General features: G+C 42.1%; 1 protein-coding gene across 3 annotated transcripts in view; it reads right to left on the reverse strand.

Moving 5' to 3' along the window:
- The window catches only part of CLSPN (claspin), a 270,119-nt gene that overhangs the window by 75,758 nt on the left and 177,091 nt on the right, over window positions 1–17,270 (reverse strand). For 2 of the 3 annotated variants that reach the window (XM_069223824.1, XM_069223822.1), the window contains exons 13-16: window positions 9,065–9,267; window positions 7,282–7,442; window positions 6,177–6,397; window positions 1,084–1,192 (exon numbers count right to left, since the gene is read on the reverse strand). In XM_069223824.1, the coding sequence (XP_069079925.1) occupies window positions 1,084–1,192; window positions 6,177–6,397; window positions 7,282–7,442; window positions 9,065–9,267 (694 nt within the window). The remainder of the gene's footprint in view (window positions 1–1,083; window positions 1,193–6,176; window positions 6,398–7,281; window positions 7,443–9,064; window positions 9,268–17,270) is intronic. The other variant, XM_069223823.1, reaches the window with a different exon arrangement.

Raw genomic sequence — 17,270 nt, forward strand, 5'->3', positions numbered from 1 at the left:
GTGCCCCCCTAGTGCCTGCAAGATAACTGTTTGCAGCTGCTTATTCAGTGATGCCTCGTCAGGGGTAGTAAGCTCTATATAAATGCTAAATACTATTATATGTAATATAACGCACCCTGCCTTAGGGTCATTAAGGCCTGCTGTATGGGTGACTTACATTTGTTGCATGCAGTGTTAGGAACATGACACCCAGGTTGGGTGCCATGTCGTGTTTTCACGTTTGCCTGCACCACGACACGTAGCCTGCAATGGTAGACTGTCATGTGGTTGGTGAGGGGTCCCTTAGGGTGGCACATTTTGTTCTGCAGCCCTTAGATACCCTCTTTAGTACCACAGCCCATAGGTAGCAGAAGTGCCATTTACTAGGGACTTAGAGGGTTGTAAAGGGTTTCCCTTTGGGGAAACAATTGTACAGTTTTGGGAAAGAGATCAGCACTGGGGACCGGGTTGGCAGGAACCCAGTACAGTCAAAATCACACCAGGTACTGGGCACAAAGGGAGAGTGGATGGGCATGTAAAAAAGAGGCTCTTTCCTACACTTACCTTGAGCTTTGAAGACAGATTTAGGCACAGAGAACGGAGCTGAAGCGCATGTGGAAGTTTGAGTCACTAGCACTGGAATTATGACAGGAGCCCAAAGATGTCACATCTGTGGCTGGAGCCTTTCTCTCCTGGCTTGAACATGTAATGGCAGAATGCCGTAGCTAAACTTCAAATCCCCATAAGAAAAATACAGAAAGCACAGAAACGCTAGAGCTACACATCATGAGTTTGTTGAAAGAAATCTTACCCTCAGGTTATGCAACAATGTAACTGTGGGGTGAGGCATGTATTGTATCAGGTGTCCTGACTGCACGCCTTTGAAATGTTTTCAGATTCAGTGCTTGCACATGGGGGTGGTACTTAGATGAGGAAGCTACGACAAGGCGTTTCCATTAGAAACCGATTACTACTGTGTATATACACAACTGCCCAAGTAAAGAAAATAAGCAATATCAAATTCAATTGCTTTTCTGCTGCAGCCCTCCATGTGAAAGGCTGCAGGAAAGATGAGCTCCCTCATATTTTTATCACGTTTATTACCTTTCTATCGGGAAGGAACCTGAACAAAGTGCTATTGCTTCAGCCATTGGATCATCAGTTTCCTTCAGCTCCTTTGAAGACACAGCTGAACCTTGGGTTGAAGAGTCTGCTGTGAAAGAGAAGATTAACAAAAAATGTTACTCAAGCACAGAAGGTGCATACTATGGCAAGGGGTGTGGTTTATGTACTATATACCTGAAGGCAAAGCACAATAGACACTGAAGCAGAAGGCGAAAAAAGACTACTGGTTCACCTGTCCTATCAGTTTTCTCCTACTCCCCACCTTGTGATCTTGGTCCTTTAGGAGGGACCAGAAATTGCTTCTCAAAGTCATTAATGCAAGGCATTGGACAGCGAGTGCCACGACTATTTGATTAATGCAAAGAAATGCCAGATTCTGTACATGGGCACATATGCTCCTCAGTTTAAAAAGCAAGGTTAAGCGACAATAGAAGCAACTTTACCCTGGCTCTTTAACAGCTCAGAATAATTTTGACTGCAACAGAAAAACTCAAATGAAACAGGAAAAAGCAGTGCAAGGCAGCCAAGTAGATGTTCAAGCATGTTTCTTAACTACCAAATTATGCATCACTTCAAGAGTAGCACTTGCTCGTCGATGTGCCAAAAGTACTAAACAAAGCAGTCCTGCACCTCAGTTAAATACAGAGAGAATCCACAAGAGCTGCCTGAGCTCTGAGGGAATGGGCATAAACATTATAAGAAAGAGCCGTCCCATACATAGGAAAACAATAAGACAAATACAAGCTAATTCAGCTGATGCACAATACTAGAGGCAGCTTTCGCTGCATTAGGGCAACCATGTGAGATGCAAAGCTGAAAAGAACGCAGTCCACTTGACAATCTATAGAAACATCCTGTTAAGAGGAAGTGCAAGCATACGAAAAAGGGAACTACAAAACAAATGTCCTCGCTAACAAAAGGTAAATCAGGAAGGCAGACCACAATTGCAGCTTCAAGTCACAGAGAGCCACTGGCTTGGATTGTCACATGCGCATCTGTAGGAGATCTCACCTGTAATGTACAATTTTATTTACAGAAGAAGTCCTTTCTTCCCATTAGTTAGCTACCATTTTTTACCAGTTGTCCCTTTAGGCTAGGTATATACTATAAATGCATTAGTCTAGTAAGTCGACCGCTTCTGCACACCCATTATTAATTCTAAGGCTACTATACTCATTGCATATAACCCCAATGATGGTCATTTTCGAATGCACCCCGTCATACATCACACAAAAGGCACGAGCCTCCATACATTTCGGTAGCTCAAGGAACAAAACCACCTAGGGAGTTTCACTTAAGTGACATCTTGCATCCTCCCCAGACATAGCCCAGCTCTATCCCTGGGGTTTTTGGGGGAGGGGAATCTTAAGACACCTCTCTTCTCAGCGACTTATAAACGGTAGGTGTGCTTTCATAGCACGGTTGAACAGATTTATTCCATTAAAAAAAAGTTTGTTGATTGCCTTTTCAAGAAAATCATGCTTTAATTCAGAAACAAGAGGGTTCCAGCCCACATCACTTTGTCCAAAGGAGCAAGTGGTAAGGTTGTATAGCCACGCCAGGAAACAGTGCAACAACACTGGCAGAGTACCAGCCAGCCAACGCTATGCAATAGAGGTTCAAAAGGTTCTCCCCCTTCAGAGCTTAAAAAATAAAAAAACACATCTAATGAACTAGCCATGTGGACAATGTATAAGATGGTGAGAGTGCAGTGTATGTAGGTGGCAGCTATGTATAGGGAATGTAGTAACATAAAAAGACATTATGTCATAGGTGTTAATAGCATGACCGGTGGAGTTGGGGCTATGATATACAGTAATGGCAAGGTATCCCATAAGGACAGAACAAATGACCCACACAAAGGCAAGATGAGTTCTGCAGGGATCAGAAGGGAAACAGATAGAGAGTGACCTTGCATATGTACCCCCAACTCTTTGGGGTTAGAGAGGAGGAATTAAAGTGTAACCCTTTAAAGTGGATAGTATTATATATGACCTGAGGTTTGAGGGATTGGGAACGGTTGGAAAGACTAATGAAACAAGTAAGTATTTTGTTGAACGATTTACATAAACTAGAAGCAGACAGAAGATGTGATTTGTAAGAGGTCCCAGTGTGGAAGACATCTTACTTCAGGTTCCATTTTGTGACACTTATTAAGGAGCCTGCAGAACGTTTGATGGCCTGATGACCTTTGCGGAGTTTGCAGTGATCATGAAGCCTTGAGAAATAAAGGAGAGCATAAGACTGAGTGTGCTGCTACTTTGCTTCTGCTGCAGAACATTTCATAATTCAATATCCAAATACAGCTAAATGCTTGTTAATTAATAATTGTATAAATGTTTGGGAAAAAAGTAGTCCCCCCGATTGGCTTTTTTTTTTCTTTACACGCTATATTAAAGGTATAAAAACCCATGTGAATTGTATCTTAGGCCAGACACCTATGGCAGCTATCCTCAGGTTGTCGTGTTCTATGAACATCCTACTTTGAATTGCACAGCATACCTGCGGTTGTTTTATTAATGGTGTACGATTCATAAGGGGGAGGGTGAAACACCTTAATACCTATATGTTGCCATTTTTTATTCTGCAAAAACACAATTTGCAAATATATGCACAGTGCATGAAGTACATATAAACATTCTTCACCCAAATAAATGTAAAAGAAAAACACTACCTGCATATGCATGGAACCAACTTTCGAATTTGAGATTAAAAATCAGAATAGGAGGCAGATGAGCAGCAATGGGATCCAAAAAGGATGCACCAAATGTATATATATAAAAAAAAAAAAAAAGGCAAACAAAACCCAACTGAGAGCTAGTATTGGACTTCCTTGCTGGGAAAAGTAAAAAAAAAATACTGAAATTTACTAGCAGGTGCACAAAGCTTGGTACTGTAGATATGCCAATACCTGTATCTCCTTGACCCACTTGTACTACACCCACTTCAACTACCATCCCACTGATCTTATGTAAAACTGAAAAGGCTAGAACATAGAAAGGGTTACCTTCTTGCAGCCCTCGTTCTGCACTGCAAGAATCTTCATTGAAGTTATACATTTTAGTAATTGAGTAAGTAACCAACCAGCTTATAAAGTGTTCGAATGCCCGAGGAATTCTTGGCACTTAGAGCCTGCCCGAGGCAAGATTTTTTTCGAAATGTAGACTGTCAAACTCCAGGAGGACTATTTCACAACTGCATTGCAGAATTTGAGGTGCAAAAGGCTCCAAACCTGTCATATAGAAGGAAGTGCACCATTATAGAAGTCCATTTTCACAGCTTTCGCTGTAACCCAGACTCTTTAAGGTGCCATTTGCTTCAACTCTACATGATGGACTGGACTGGCAGTTCTTTGTTGCTGCACTGTTAAATCAGCTGTTGTTTCTATGCCTATGATTGTTTCTATGCCTATGATACACCATACGGGAAGATAGGTGAGCTGCTTATGACAAATTACGATCCCTACGATACAGAACCAGGACTTCAAGTAACCCTTTCTTCTGCATCGTAGGTCTTTAATGGATAGTAAAACTTCAGAATAAAGGAGCAAGCTAAAAACTCTTCCTTATTGCAGCTCGTGGGCAGCTGAAAAACAAATAAGCTACTGAATTTCACGGATTGGGAATCTTGAGTCCTTAAGGTAGCTATAAAGTGTCCTGACCGACTCTTGCATCAGATTCAGAATCTTAATCTAGACAATACAGAGGCATCTGTTATGGATCCTCAACAGGAAGAACAGGCCTTAGGGATTAAACAGGAAGCGGTACTGGATTAGGAGAGAATGTGGGACTCAATTTCATCTCTTGAGGTATGGTCAGTGTTTTAGGATATTTCGCTAGTACACTTCAGAATCTCTTTTGTGGACATAAAAGCGTTGAGAACCTTGGTGTTGATTTGGGTGAAATCAAAAGGCTTTGGAGACGCCAGCTTTGAAGAATGCCAAGTGGTCATCAAATGAATGTATTGGATAGACAGCAAGTAAGGGATAGGCAGCAAATATGGTGCCATCATATATTCATCCTTGACTTCTTCAATGGAGATGGAGTGTATTTGCATCTATGACGGCAAAAAAGTGAAGCAGTTTTTGTTTTGGACCGCTTCAACCTTGAAAAACTGGAGTTTTTATATGGGGTCTATGTGATATGTAGCCAACCTTAGATCGAGCACATCGAGGCTGAAGCCCTTGAAGTTCTCGAATGACAGAGTGGTGATGCAATGTCAGTTTCCTAATCAACCTTATTTCTTCAGTTCTCCCTCAGTGGGAGATACTGGCTGTTTTGCAGTAAAGAAGAGGTCTTCTCTGCTCTTCTTTCTTCTTTGCCCTTTAGCTTATGTCTGGCAGCATTTTTGTTGTCTAGATCCCTTCTTGGTCTTCTTTCAACAACTTCTAGCATATTTCACAATTATTAGAACATGAAGTTAGAAGATCTACCATACACACCTTGTGTGCATCTGTGACTGCTTTCTTCCTCCTACACGAGGGACACTCAAGAGAAAGAGGGCATTCGTCAGAAAAGTAAAACAAAATCACTGAAAATCTCAAAAACTTGGCCCAACGGCTGGATGTTGAAGATAGTGAAAATAAATTCACTCAAAAAGCACATGTACAGCCTCTAATGCTGAAATCCTCTCACAAGTTGGGGGGTGGTGTGGGGCAGTTTTTGGAACACAAGAAAACAGTCCATTTTCACAGCTTTCAAAGTAAGCCTACCAGCCTGCACTTTTTCCACGCATGGACAGGCACGTTTAAAGCTATTTTTATCTGAGATGCTGCAATATAATCTTGAAATATTCGTTCTGGAGTCTGGAAAATGTTATTTGGGAAAAAATGTGCCTTAGATAGTCTTCCAAAGGGTACTGCTCATCACATGGACACGTGCACCTCTGTTTATAACTCGATGGACAAATAAATTAAAATGAAGTGTCCTGGGGCCCACGCACGCATCAGGGAATTACTCTAACATTTAAGCCCATCAATGAAGATCCTAAAATGCAGAAGGTTATTTTAATTACAATCAGATAAAGAAATCGATGATCTTATTAGCTGAAATTATACTGTTTGGGGGTCATACCTTGTGTCACAAATTTCCCAGAACACAGGTTAAGCAGTTCATCCATATCTTTCTTGCACGAATTCTGAGTGTTGGCCACCTGGGAGGACTTGAACTGTCCCGAACACAGGTCTAGCAATTCACCCATGTTTGCATCCATTGCATTCTCGTCCATGCTGTCAACTATGAGACGCTGCTTTGAAGAATTAAACTTGTTCCGGTTATGTCCTACATTCAAAAACCTTGGGGAGGAAAAATAAAGTTCAGATACTTTACTGTGTGAACAGAATGTTCAGTCGCAAGCAATTTACTTCAGTTAGATGTGTACAGTTCTCATTCTCAGCAGGACAGGAATTACTAGAGCACGGTTTAAAAAAAAAAAAAAACAGCAAGACACTTTTGTTCTACGCAAAGAAAGGGTACACATAAAAGCTGATCCAATTTGATAATCGGGACAGAGTATTTTACTGGTTTTACTAATATCAAATTTAATTTACTTGTGAGAGGTCACTCAGCAGGTAAAGACACAAAGAGCTGCTGATGAAATAGAGATGTATCTCCACTGAGACCAGCCTTTATCCTGAACAAAGTTGGTTAAAAAAAAAAAAGCCATCTGTCCCTTCCACATGTAGAAGTTACTAGGTCAAAGAATGAACATGCTGTAGTCAAGAAGTGCGTTCTTCCATCTAACCAGCATGTCTGTAACATTATATACCTCACTTCATCCTGCTACATCAGGAGGGGGAGAGAACACAACCTGTGGCAGGCAACAGATGTTTGCCATCATATACACAGACTGGAGTGCACTTCATAGTACCTCTGACACTTAAACACAGGTTGTGGTGGATGGGAGAGAAAGGTCTTTTGTTGCTGAATGCATGATTCACAGAGGTTTTGAAAGCAAAATAGTGGAAACATTTTGAATAATCAGGTCCATAACCAAAGACTGCCATCATATGAATATTTTATATCTACTTTCAGTAAATGGAAATACTTTATGACTATACTGAAAGAAAATACTGTCATGCGTGCTGTTCCTTAAGAGTGGGCTGAAGTGAAAGGTCATTATGTAAACAAATATTTACAACATGCCTTGCTACCATAAGTACTGCAAGCAGTTACTCACCCATCTGCATCCAGTAGCTGGCTTTGAGTGTCATCTTCTAAGGAGAATTGAAACTGAGATCCTTCAGCACCCAGGTAAGATTGCTTGGGCTCAGGCGAAGCGTTGTACAGATCCATAGAATCCTCCACAGGGAGAGATGGCTCTGAGGTCTTCCCAGAACTCTACCAAACAGAAAGGAAGAGGTAGCAAGTTATCAGGATGTCTGATGCTGCATCACAGGGGGCAGACATACGGTAGCTACTTATTGGCCATCGAACTACGAACAACAGAAGTACACTCAATGCAGGTATAATGAAACGCTTTGGCCAGCCAGGTTTTGTTAGCCACAGTACATCAGCATTTTGAATGTGAAAAAACAAAAACGGCTTTATATTCTGAGGTCTTGGGAAACACCTCAAGGTGTTCATGCTCTGAAAAAAAAAGTCTAGTGAGGTGGTTTAAAGCCTAACTTATTTGTACCATAGAACGGCCAGATAATCACATAAGTAAGGTTTACCTACACTTTGATAAAGCCTTTCAAATGAAAAGCAAACTAGAAAATGTACAAATTGAATTCTACAACAAGCACTGGCAAATCCAGTAGGCCTGGTGCTGGATACCAGCCGTTTTACTTTGTCAATGCATGTTTTGTTATGGTTTTTGCAAAACCTAATTGTTGGGGAAGCTGCAATGCTCTGGTTAATTTATAAAAGAGAAAAAAGTAGCAAAAAGTGAGAATAAATTCTGGTCACAAAAAAGCACACCTTGCTATAGTAGTTGCTGGTACATAAGAACTACTTTGAATGTGTGTGTAACTCCTTGTGAAAGGGCAGAATGCAGTTACGCACAATTAAGTTAGCCAATGGCTAAAGTGGGTGGATGAAGTGGGAATGTCACAATAATAGACCAATGGATGGCCCCTCTAAGTTAGTATGGGTACATATAATTTTGGCTAAAGCCAGTCTTAGAAATTAAAACCACTTCAATCTTTTACAGGAATATAGGCGGCAATCCTACAATTAGAAGCATTCCTCCAAAACAGTTATGATCCTTATCACAATTGAAACTTTATTTACATTTGCTGTTTCGTACTTTAAATGTTGCGTCATCAAAACATTTTTAACTTAACTAACTTTTCAGCTTTTTTTTCGTATCTGGACAAGAGAACAATGGTGAAGTGTCCAGATACACCACCTGAGCCAAGGTGCACTGTACAAATTGCTTCCCGCTGAAATAAAACACTGCAATAGTCAACAATGCATATTTGCTGCAGTACTAGATCTATAGAATTCATTCTTTACCCTTAACTTCTCATTTCATGGTTTGAAAGCAGGTGATAAACTGAATATGAAAAATAAAAGTGTAGGATGGAATGAAATCAATTTATTTTAAGAAGCGTACATTCACTTTAGAATTGTACATGCTATAGTAACTTCAGACCTACCAACATAAACAGTTTTAAAGCATTGTTTTACCTGCTCTACATACAAAGCACAAAACATCATAGTGGGTAAGACTTTAATCAACTCTCCAAATCAGAAAAATGTAATTTATTCCTTTTCTTTGGCTGTAAATACGTGATAGATTTTATCAAGCAACATCCAAACCTGAAGATTGGGTTCATTAATTATGCACTGCTCTACCCAACATGGACAAGCGAGATTGAGATGAAATTCAGTGCAAGTCAAAAATGACAATGAGCAATAATTAGCCCACCACCATCAGGCTGATTACTAATGTTCATCTAAACCACATTTTAACAGACTTGCACTTGAAACAAAAACGAGAAAGTTACATAGTTCACCTTGGAAGCAGAGCTGATAAAACTTGCTCTAAAGAGCCCCGGAGAAGGAGAACGAAAGCCACCTGTGACAGAGGAAACACTGCCTCCTCTCGCAGCACTCCGGTTGCAGGGTTGATATGATGGAATCATGGAACTAATGAGCTCAAAGCTGCCATTATGACTGTCCTTGTTCAAAGGTGGTAAGAGGAAGGAGTCATCGTCATCTTCAAATGAAGAACAAAGTGAACAAAATCAAAGTTGCAATTTCAGTATGTATCACTCGAACTTACTAAGCCTCTGATGCCCAACCCTGATTTTAATACAAAAAACAAAAAAAAAAAAAACTGCTCACATTTCAGAGCACATTTTTCAGATTAACATTTGAATTTCACATTCCATGCAGACAATCACCCCCAATGAAATTCACCTTCGCGGCAGCCCCCAACGCACATTCTTGTTCCTCCAACTTATTAACAACTAAATAAGTTCCTTAATTTCCTTTCCAGGCAAACACTCAAGTTCCCGCCTTAATAAATTCCAGAACTCTTTAGTCTGTCTTCTGGCTGTACCTCCCAGTCTTACTACCAGGGCAGGTGTTGAGTAATGATTCCCTGCCCACGGTGTCCTTTCTAGTTCAGAGAAATGTTGCTTTGGATTTAAAAGTAATTTATCGCTAAGTCTCCTCCCACAACCTCAGTATAAATCACAGGAGACCATTTGAATCAAACTAAAGTTAAAAAAAGGCTTATTTTAGAGGAAAGCAGATTTCTAAAATGTATTCCATTTATGCATGGTTAAGAACAAAGTAAAGTAATTTGACATAAAGCATGATGAAGGATGCTCATTTAATATTAACAATTTAATAGCTAGAATAGTCTTTTGTCAACCATTAATGAGTATACAAGGTAGGGCATGATCCTCCGGCCTTTCAATGAGCCAGTCAGCAGAACGCAGGATTAAGCAACATCAATGCAGGAGCCTGACAGACGCCACACATGGTGCGAGTGCCCGACTTCAAGAGTTTGTTTGTTAAAGGCTCAGTAGAAGGTAGTGGGGCAGGTTCTCTGCAGCAATGAAGCAAACAAAAGACTCCAGCGAAGCAAAGTGAGCTGGGAATGTGGGAAGAGTCGTGGCAAAGAGAATTTCTGGGCAGTGGCTGTCCACATTTAGGAAGAGAGGCTAGGAAGGGTACATTTTAGCACATCGGAGGACACCCCTCTACGTTAAAATAAATTGCGGGAACAGGTGCAAGTCAAAATCGGTTCATATTCTTTGACTTGTGTAATACTTAGCTATACTGATAAAACAAATGCACATGTAGCTGGACTTATTAAAGGATTAAAAAAAAATAAGCAGATCTTGACAGCCAGCATTAAGGACAGTTCACAATTCTATCTCAATACAATGCTTTGTCGCTGAATGGGGACTTTAAGTTCATAGGAAGTAGCGCTACTTATATAATATATATATATATATATACACATATATACTTTTTTTTTTTTTTTTTTTTTTTTAAATCAGAGCAAGCATACGTAAAGTTTTTTTGAATAGAAGTCTGAGCAAGAATATTTTAAATTAACCTTGATCTGACGTTTCACTTTGACAGGTTTAATGTTGCACCCACTTCATGAATCAGGAACGAATTGGCCAAAGCACACAGAATATAGTGTCCAATAGTGCTGCAAGGATACGGATCCCGGATAGTGTAATGAAAATTAGAGAAAGTATGAGGTTGAAGCACTATTGGACACTATATTCTGTGTGCTTTGGCCAATTCGTTCCAGTTTTTCCCGTGGGTACTTTGTTACCCGTTTGGTGCCTTTTGGGTAGTAGGGCACTCGGCCAGTTTGCACCAGACTTTGCTCTTTCTTAGATATTTGTTAAAAATAATTGTTTTACTACCTTTAAGTGCGGCATTCTGTACCCTTACTACCCTTGTGTTTCTTTTTTCCCACACTTCATGAATCAGTTCTGGTTAAATTAAGTTAGGAAAAAATCCTCATGGTGGTTGCATTGCTTCCAGCAATGAAAAAAAAAAAAAAAAAAAAAAAACACACACACACACGCAACTTGACCAGACAAATTCGAAAAAAAGCAGTTTGCATTTTCGGTGCCCAAAATACACTGTTACCAGCGACAGATCGCAAAGCGGGAACAATTAAATTATATTTGTTGAATGGGTGCTACATTTCCAGGTGATGGGTAAGATTAACCACATCAGCGGCTTTGCAATGTTGCTTAAAGGTTTAGGGAAGAAAAGAAGCCTACACAGACCGGGCCAGTGCTACATTGAGGTCAAGGTTGGCAGTAACATTACAGCTGGCCAGAAGACTTATGCCTGGGACGCTAGGGCATAAACTGAACCACTGAAATTATGCTATGGGAGACAAAATGTTGTAGAGTTGACTACATTAACGTATTATAACAGTCTGTGACAATAATAATTATTTTCCCATTTTAACAGTAATTAATAGGGTCTGGGAAAAAGTTTTGCCTCAACAGTTCCAGTTCTACGCCTTTGGATAGAGAAAATCGTAACTAATGGGTGACAACCAACCTCCCCCCTCTACTCCTCCATTAGCCTTGCAAAGGGTTTGCTATGGTGTAGGAAGAGACCCATAAGGCACTAACGATTAAGCCGGAAATGTTTTTTTGTTCAAATCATCAATTTATGCAGCAGATTGTGGGTTATACAGCAAGTGGATTGAAACCATGATTATGTGGCATATGCGGAAATCCAGTAGCCATGAGCACAAGAAGCATAAAGTATTTAATCAGCTAATCCTTGCACCTCTGCTGCAAGCAATATTAGAATTGCCAGTACAAAAAGGTCTGGGAGGGAGCGAACACAAAACAGATCACAAAGGCAAACGAGAGGGTGAGATTACGATGTAAAGACCACTGAGACAGCATTTAACAGGCTAGAGAACGAGCGAAAAGGAGTTTTGTTTTTCAGGGCCGGGCATATAACAACAACAGATACTTCCAGACACTGTTGATTGAAATATTTGCTTATCAATAAAAATGTTTACCTAATCCTAATAGTCTCCCAATAACAAAACAATTCTGGACAGTGCAATTTGAACACGGAAGAACTTCAAAAAAAATTGTAATGGAACCGACCTACAAGTATACAAAGGACTATGGACATAACGGGATTCAAGCCCTTGGCCTCTAGACAGTCTTACGTTGCAACCATTAGGAAACAACCATTATTCAATATCTGAAGATAAAACCATTTGATACAAAAGTCGGTCAGTAAAGGAAAAGTAGTTTTGGTCACGGAGTTCTGCATACACTAAAACCGAGACATTTCTAGATAAAATGTCAATTAAAATATTTGCTTATAATACAAATTAGTCTTAGGGGGCAGGGTGGAGATGCAGAAGCAGAAATCAACACGTGGGATCTCTAGGACTGCATGCAGCAGCTCCCTAGTCTTCAATGGGCAGCCATGAATGACGTAAGTATAGTAGCAGGAAAAAGGGGCTGGTACAACGAGGCCTGCTTAGGAAGCCTGCAGCTCAGCAACCAAACTTAATAAAGGGACGAGGTTGCCACACCAGGAACAAAGGATAATCCTCAAGACAGTAGTGGAACATATCAAGGCCAAAGAAGGGACTCAACGCTGTGCTGGAGAGCACACAAAATGAAATGTGATCAGAACCCACCACACTTAAAAGTGGTTAGGTTTAGAAACACAACTTAAACAGCAAGTCCTGGACAAACAAATACAGAGGCTGGGTGCAGCCAAAACATGAGCTGACAGAACTCTTAGTAACCACAGTGTAGGAAGCTGGCTCTTTAGGTTCACGAAGTAGAAAGTCCGGATCACCTTTATTGGCTTACAAGGCTTAAATTAATAATCCCAAATGTTCCTTGGGGTAATGTGAGCAAGCAGTTTAGGTTTATCAAAAGATAGCGTTAAGCATTTACTGTAGACAGAGTCAATAAAAGAGGGATACATTCAAGAAGAAACTTGAGACCAATTTAGAAGAATAACAGATTTTATATTAATTTAGACACCAAGATCTTCTGCATCAGGTAAGTACTCTGAGTTAGCGATATTTAAAAATACAGAAAATACATCTGTCAGATTTGAGGCATGAGCCTTGAGGGGTGGTAGTGCTATCCTATAGGAGAAACACACACTCCATAGGTATATTTGCTATCGCACTACAGGGTTGATTGCCTGGACTTACGGTAAGTAGGGGCCAAGGTCCTTAGAACCACCAGCAGTTTTGTTTTACCTGCCCAGGTGTATCCAGATGTGTTGTTCGCAATGGAAGCCCCTAAAGCGAACGGTTTAGGTTTCAATGGAGAAACCTCTAACAAGAACAGCAGCAAGTGGGGGGGCTGGAGGACCAGACTGGCATAACCCAAATGGGGGGGGTCAGCTCGAGGGTCTCTGGAGCAAGAGTGTACCATCGGTAGGCTCCAACTCAAGCTGTGGGGCTTGGGTGCAGAGGTGGCTTTTCCAGCCAGACACTTCGTTGGAGGCTCTCACTTTGTAGGTCAACCTGAAGATGGGACAAAACAGGACAACAGGGCCACTCTGAATGATGGCCTTGGTGATGCCGACGTTCAACGTCAGTCTGTCTTGGTAGTGTTGGTGTCCAGGCTGGACACTTAACAAGCCTTGGCTGCTGTAAGGGCTCTAGTACTACAGGTATTGGTGCTCCAGGGCTCCTGGATGGTGTAGCATCTCAAAACTCGCTGGAGGCTTGGAGCTGACCTGTGACAGCTTTAGGAACCTCCTCCTGGGATGCTGCTAGGTCATGGGCCCGGCAGTCAGCAACTCTATGAACCGGGCATTGCGGTCGGTGTCTGTATGTTGAAGGGAAATGGCTCCTCCACGTCAAGGGACAGGCTGGCTGGTTGGAAGAGTGCTGGCAAGCCTCCAAGGCTTTGTGAGGATCCACAGCTGTGTAGGAAGTTGGCTCTGTATGCACTATTTTAAAGTAAGGAATAGTATGCACAGAGTCCAAGGGTTCCCCTTAGAGGTAAGATAGTGTCAAAGAGAATACTAATGCTCTATTTTGTGGTAGTGTGGTCGAGCAGTAGGCTTATCAAAGGAGTAGTGTTAAGCATTTGTTGTACACACACACAGGCAATAAATGAGGAACACACACTCAAAGACAATTCTTTCACCGCCAGGTGTTACAGTTCCTGCAGGGGGAAGTGTGAAGCACCTCCACCCAGTACAGGCTTTGTTACTAGCCACAGAGTGACAAAGGCACTCTCCCCATGTGGCCAGCAACAGGACTCTAGTGTGGCAGGCTGCTAAAACCAGTCAGCCTACACGGATAGTCGGTTAAGGTTTCAGGGGGCACCTCTAAGGTGCCCTCTGGGGTGTATGTTACAATAAAATGTACACTGGCATCAGTGTGCATTTATTGTGCTGAGAAGTTTGATACCAAACTTCCCAGTTTTCAGTGTAGCCATTAGGGTGCTGTGTAGTTCGTGCATGACAGACTCCCAGACCATATACTCTTATGGCTAACCTGCACTTACAATGTCTAAGGTTTTGCTTAGACACTGTAGGGGCACAGTGCTCATGCACTGGTGCCCTCACCTATGGTATAGTGCACCCTGCCTTAGGGCTGTAAGGCCTGCTAGAGGGGTGACTTATCTATACTGCATAGGCAGTGTGAGGTTGGCATGGCACCCTGAGGGGAGTGCCATGTCGACTTACTCGTTTTGTCCTCACTAGCACACACAAGCTGGCAAGCAGTGTGTCTATGCTGAGTGAGGGGTCCCCAGGGTGGCATAAGATATGCTGCAGCCCTTAGAGCCCTCCCAGTTGTTGGGACAGGAGCAGGCAGGGTTTGGCACCAATCTCCGGAGCTAGTCCACCGTTCTCGCACTGGTCGGCTCTTCGTCCTTCTTTTAGTCAGATGGATCCAAGTTCCTGGTGTTGTGTGGTGGGTGAGTCACCTAAATACTACATTTAGGAGTGTTAAGGGAAGTGAAGGGTAGTAGCCAGTGGGCGTCTTACCCCTGGATGACTACACCCCCCATATGACCGCTTCCTGTAGGGAGTGGCCATTTTCCTGACCAAGAGATCCTAGTGCCACTAAAACCAAGATGGTTGAACCCTTCCTTCATGGAGCACATCAGGTAGCCCACTTCAGGGATGACAGTAGGCTGGAGGTGCAACATGCTTACTTGCATAGCTAATTTTCACCTGATTCACAACAAAAGCGGGAGAGGCTTTCAGCACCAGACCTTGATAGGCAGATTCACTAGCCATCCTACTGGAAGAGGTGATAGCAGCTTCCTCAGGAGCAGGCATTGTTTCCTGGCCTCAGAGCACTTGATCTCACCTCCAGGGTGTCCAAAACTCATCTGTGGTGGCAGGGTGTTCGAGATCAGTCAGCCAACACACTGAAAGACTGATACGTTTCAGGAGGTACCTCTGAGGTGCCCTCTGGGTGCATGTCAAAATAAATCTAATACTGGATACCAAACACCATAGGTTTCAGTAAAGTCATCATGTAGCTGGGGAACTCATGATGGCCAGTGCCCAGTACATATACTTAAGATGGCTTCCCTGTTCACTTGTATAATTTAGTAATTGAACTAGACATCACATGGGCATTTCTGCTCATTCAGACATGCCCTCACATATAATATAATGCACTGTGCCTTAGGTCTATGAGGCCTGCTGTAGTGGTGACTTACCTGTAATATACACAGGGACTTGGACATGCCACACAGGGAGTGTGCCATGTCTTGTGTTCAAACATGATTTGCACCATGTCACGCAGCCTGTGATGGCAGTCTGCATGCAATTTGTATGAGGGTCCTTTAAGTTGTCATAATGCATGCTGCAGCCCTTACACTCCTTAGTACCATGCCCTGGGTACCATTAACTAGGGACTTAGAGGTGCTAATGTGTGTGCCAACTGCAACACACCTATACCATTTTTTTTTTTAAGGAAAGAACATTGGCAATGGGGCCTGGTGAGCAGGGGCCCAGTGCAAAAACATCAGTACCAGTGGCCAAAAAGTGGGTGTGACTATGACAAAAGGGGCACTTCTCCCCACACACACACACACACACCGCAATTGTCACAGGTCCAGACTGCGCATAAAACAGATGGGGCTCCCTGGCAACGTAACGTGCATCGGTTAGCCACACATTTACTAACATATCTTAGTGCTGAATAACATGTATAATTTTACCCAACTCAATGTTACTCATCATATGCACAGTGGGAGGATGAAATGCTGATAGGCCACACCAGTATTCAAAACTGACAATTAGGTCAAACACAGGACCCTACAATGAGTAAATTAGTCTACTAAGCCGCCAGACCTGGCACAGAGATTACCACCAACCAGAGCTTGACAGGACACAACAAACATCAGGAAGCAAAAGCATATGGAAACAAAAACTTCAGGCACCCAAATGAAAGAACACCTGAAAGCAAATCCGGCAAAGCTGAAATCAGACGGAGAGATTCCTCTCTGATACTCTAATTCAGCTAAAGGTAAACATCAGTACAGACGTTTCGGCGCTCAAGACCAATAGGTATAAATGAACACCAACCATGGAGAAAGAAAATATTTGCTGACATGCAGCAGCTCTTTATGTTTGAGACACTGCAACTGAGCAACTCCCTCCATGGACAAAATCAAGGTTCAACCAAACCACTATGAACACTGCTTCTCTAGCACCACATTAGTTTCATGTTTCTCTGCTCATGCTAACACAGAACTAAATCAAGTGCCTGTCTGAACCTTTAAGCCTCTTTTGCATCTTGGGTCCAGAAATAAAGAGCACCAATTACCCTGCTCAGCTGAAAATCCTTATATTCTTGTTACAACTCAAGGTCTTCTTCCTTTCTCACACCCTCAGTCTTCAGACACCTGAATGCTCCCTTTGTTTGGCTGTAACCATGTGCTTCCATCCCAAAATAGTTTGACAGATGCTTTAAATGTGGGTCCGGTTTGTACAGCAAGCATGCTTCACTTCTAGCTTTCTAGGGGAGCCTCGGGTCGGCTAAACATGCCACTTGTAGGAAAGTATCCTCTTTTTCGCATGGTTACCCCCACTTCTTGCCCGTCAGTGTGTTTTGACTGTGTTCACTGGTATCCTGCTAACCAGGATCCCAATGACTGTGCTCTCTCTCCCTCAAAATGTGGTTGCTTAGTACTTGGCACACTCCACAACTGGCATACTGGTGCCCCCACAAAAGTCCATAGTATTTGGTACTTAGAT

Source organism: Pleurodeles waltl, chromosome 3_1, assembly GCF_031143425.1.
Source record: "Pleurodeles waltl isolate 20211129_DDA chromosome 3_1, aPleWal1.hap1.20221129, whole genome shotgun sequence".
Lineage (NCBI taxonomy): Eukaryota > Metazoa > Chordata > Amphibia > Caudata > Salamandridae > Pleurodeles > Pleurodeles waltl.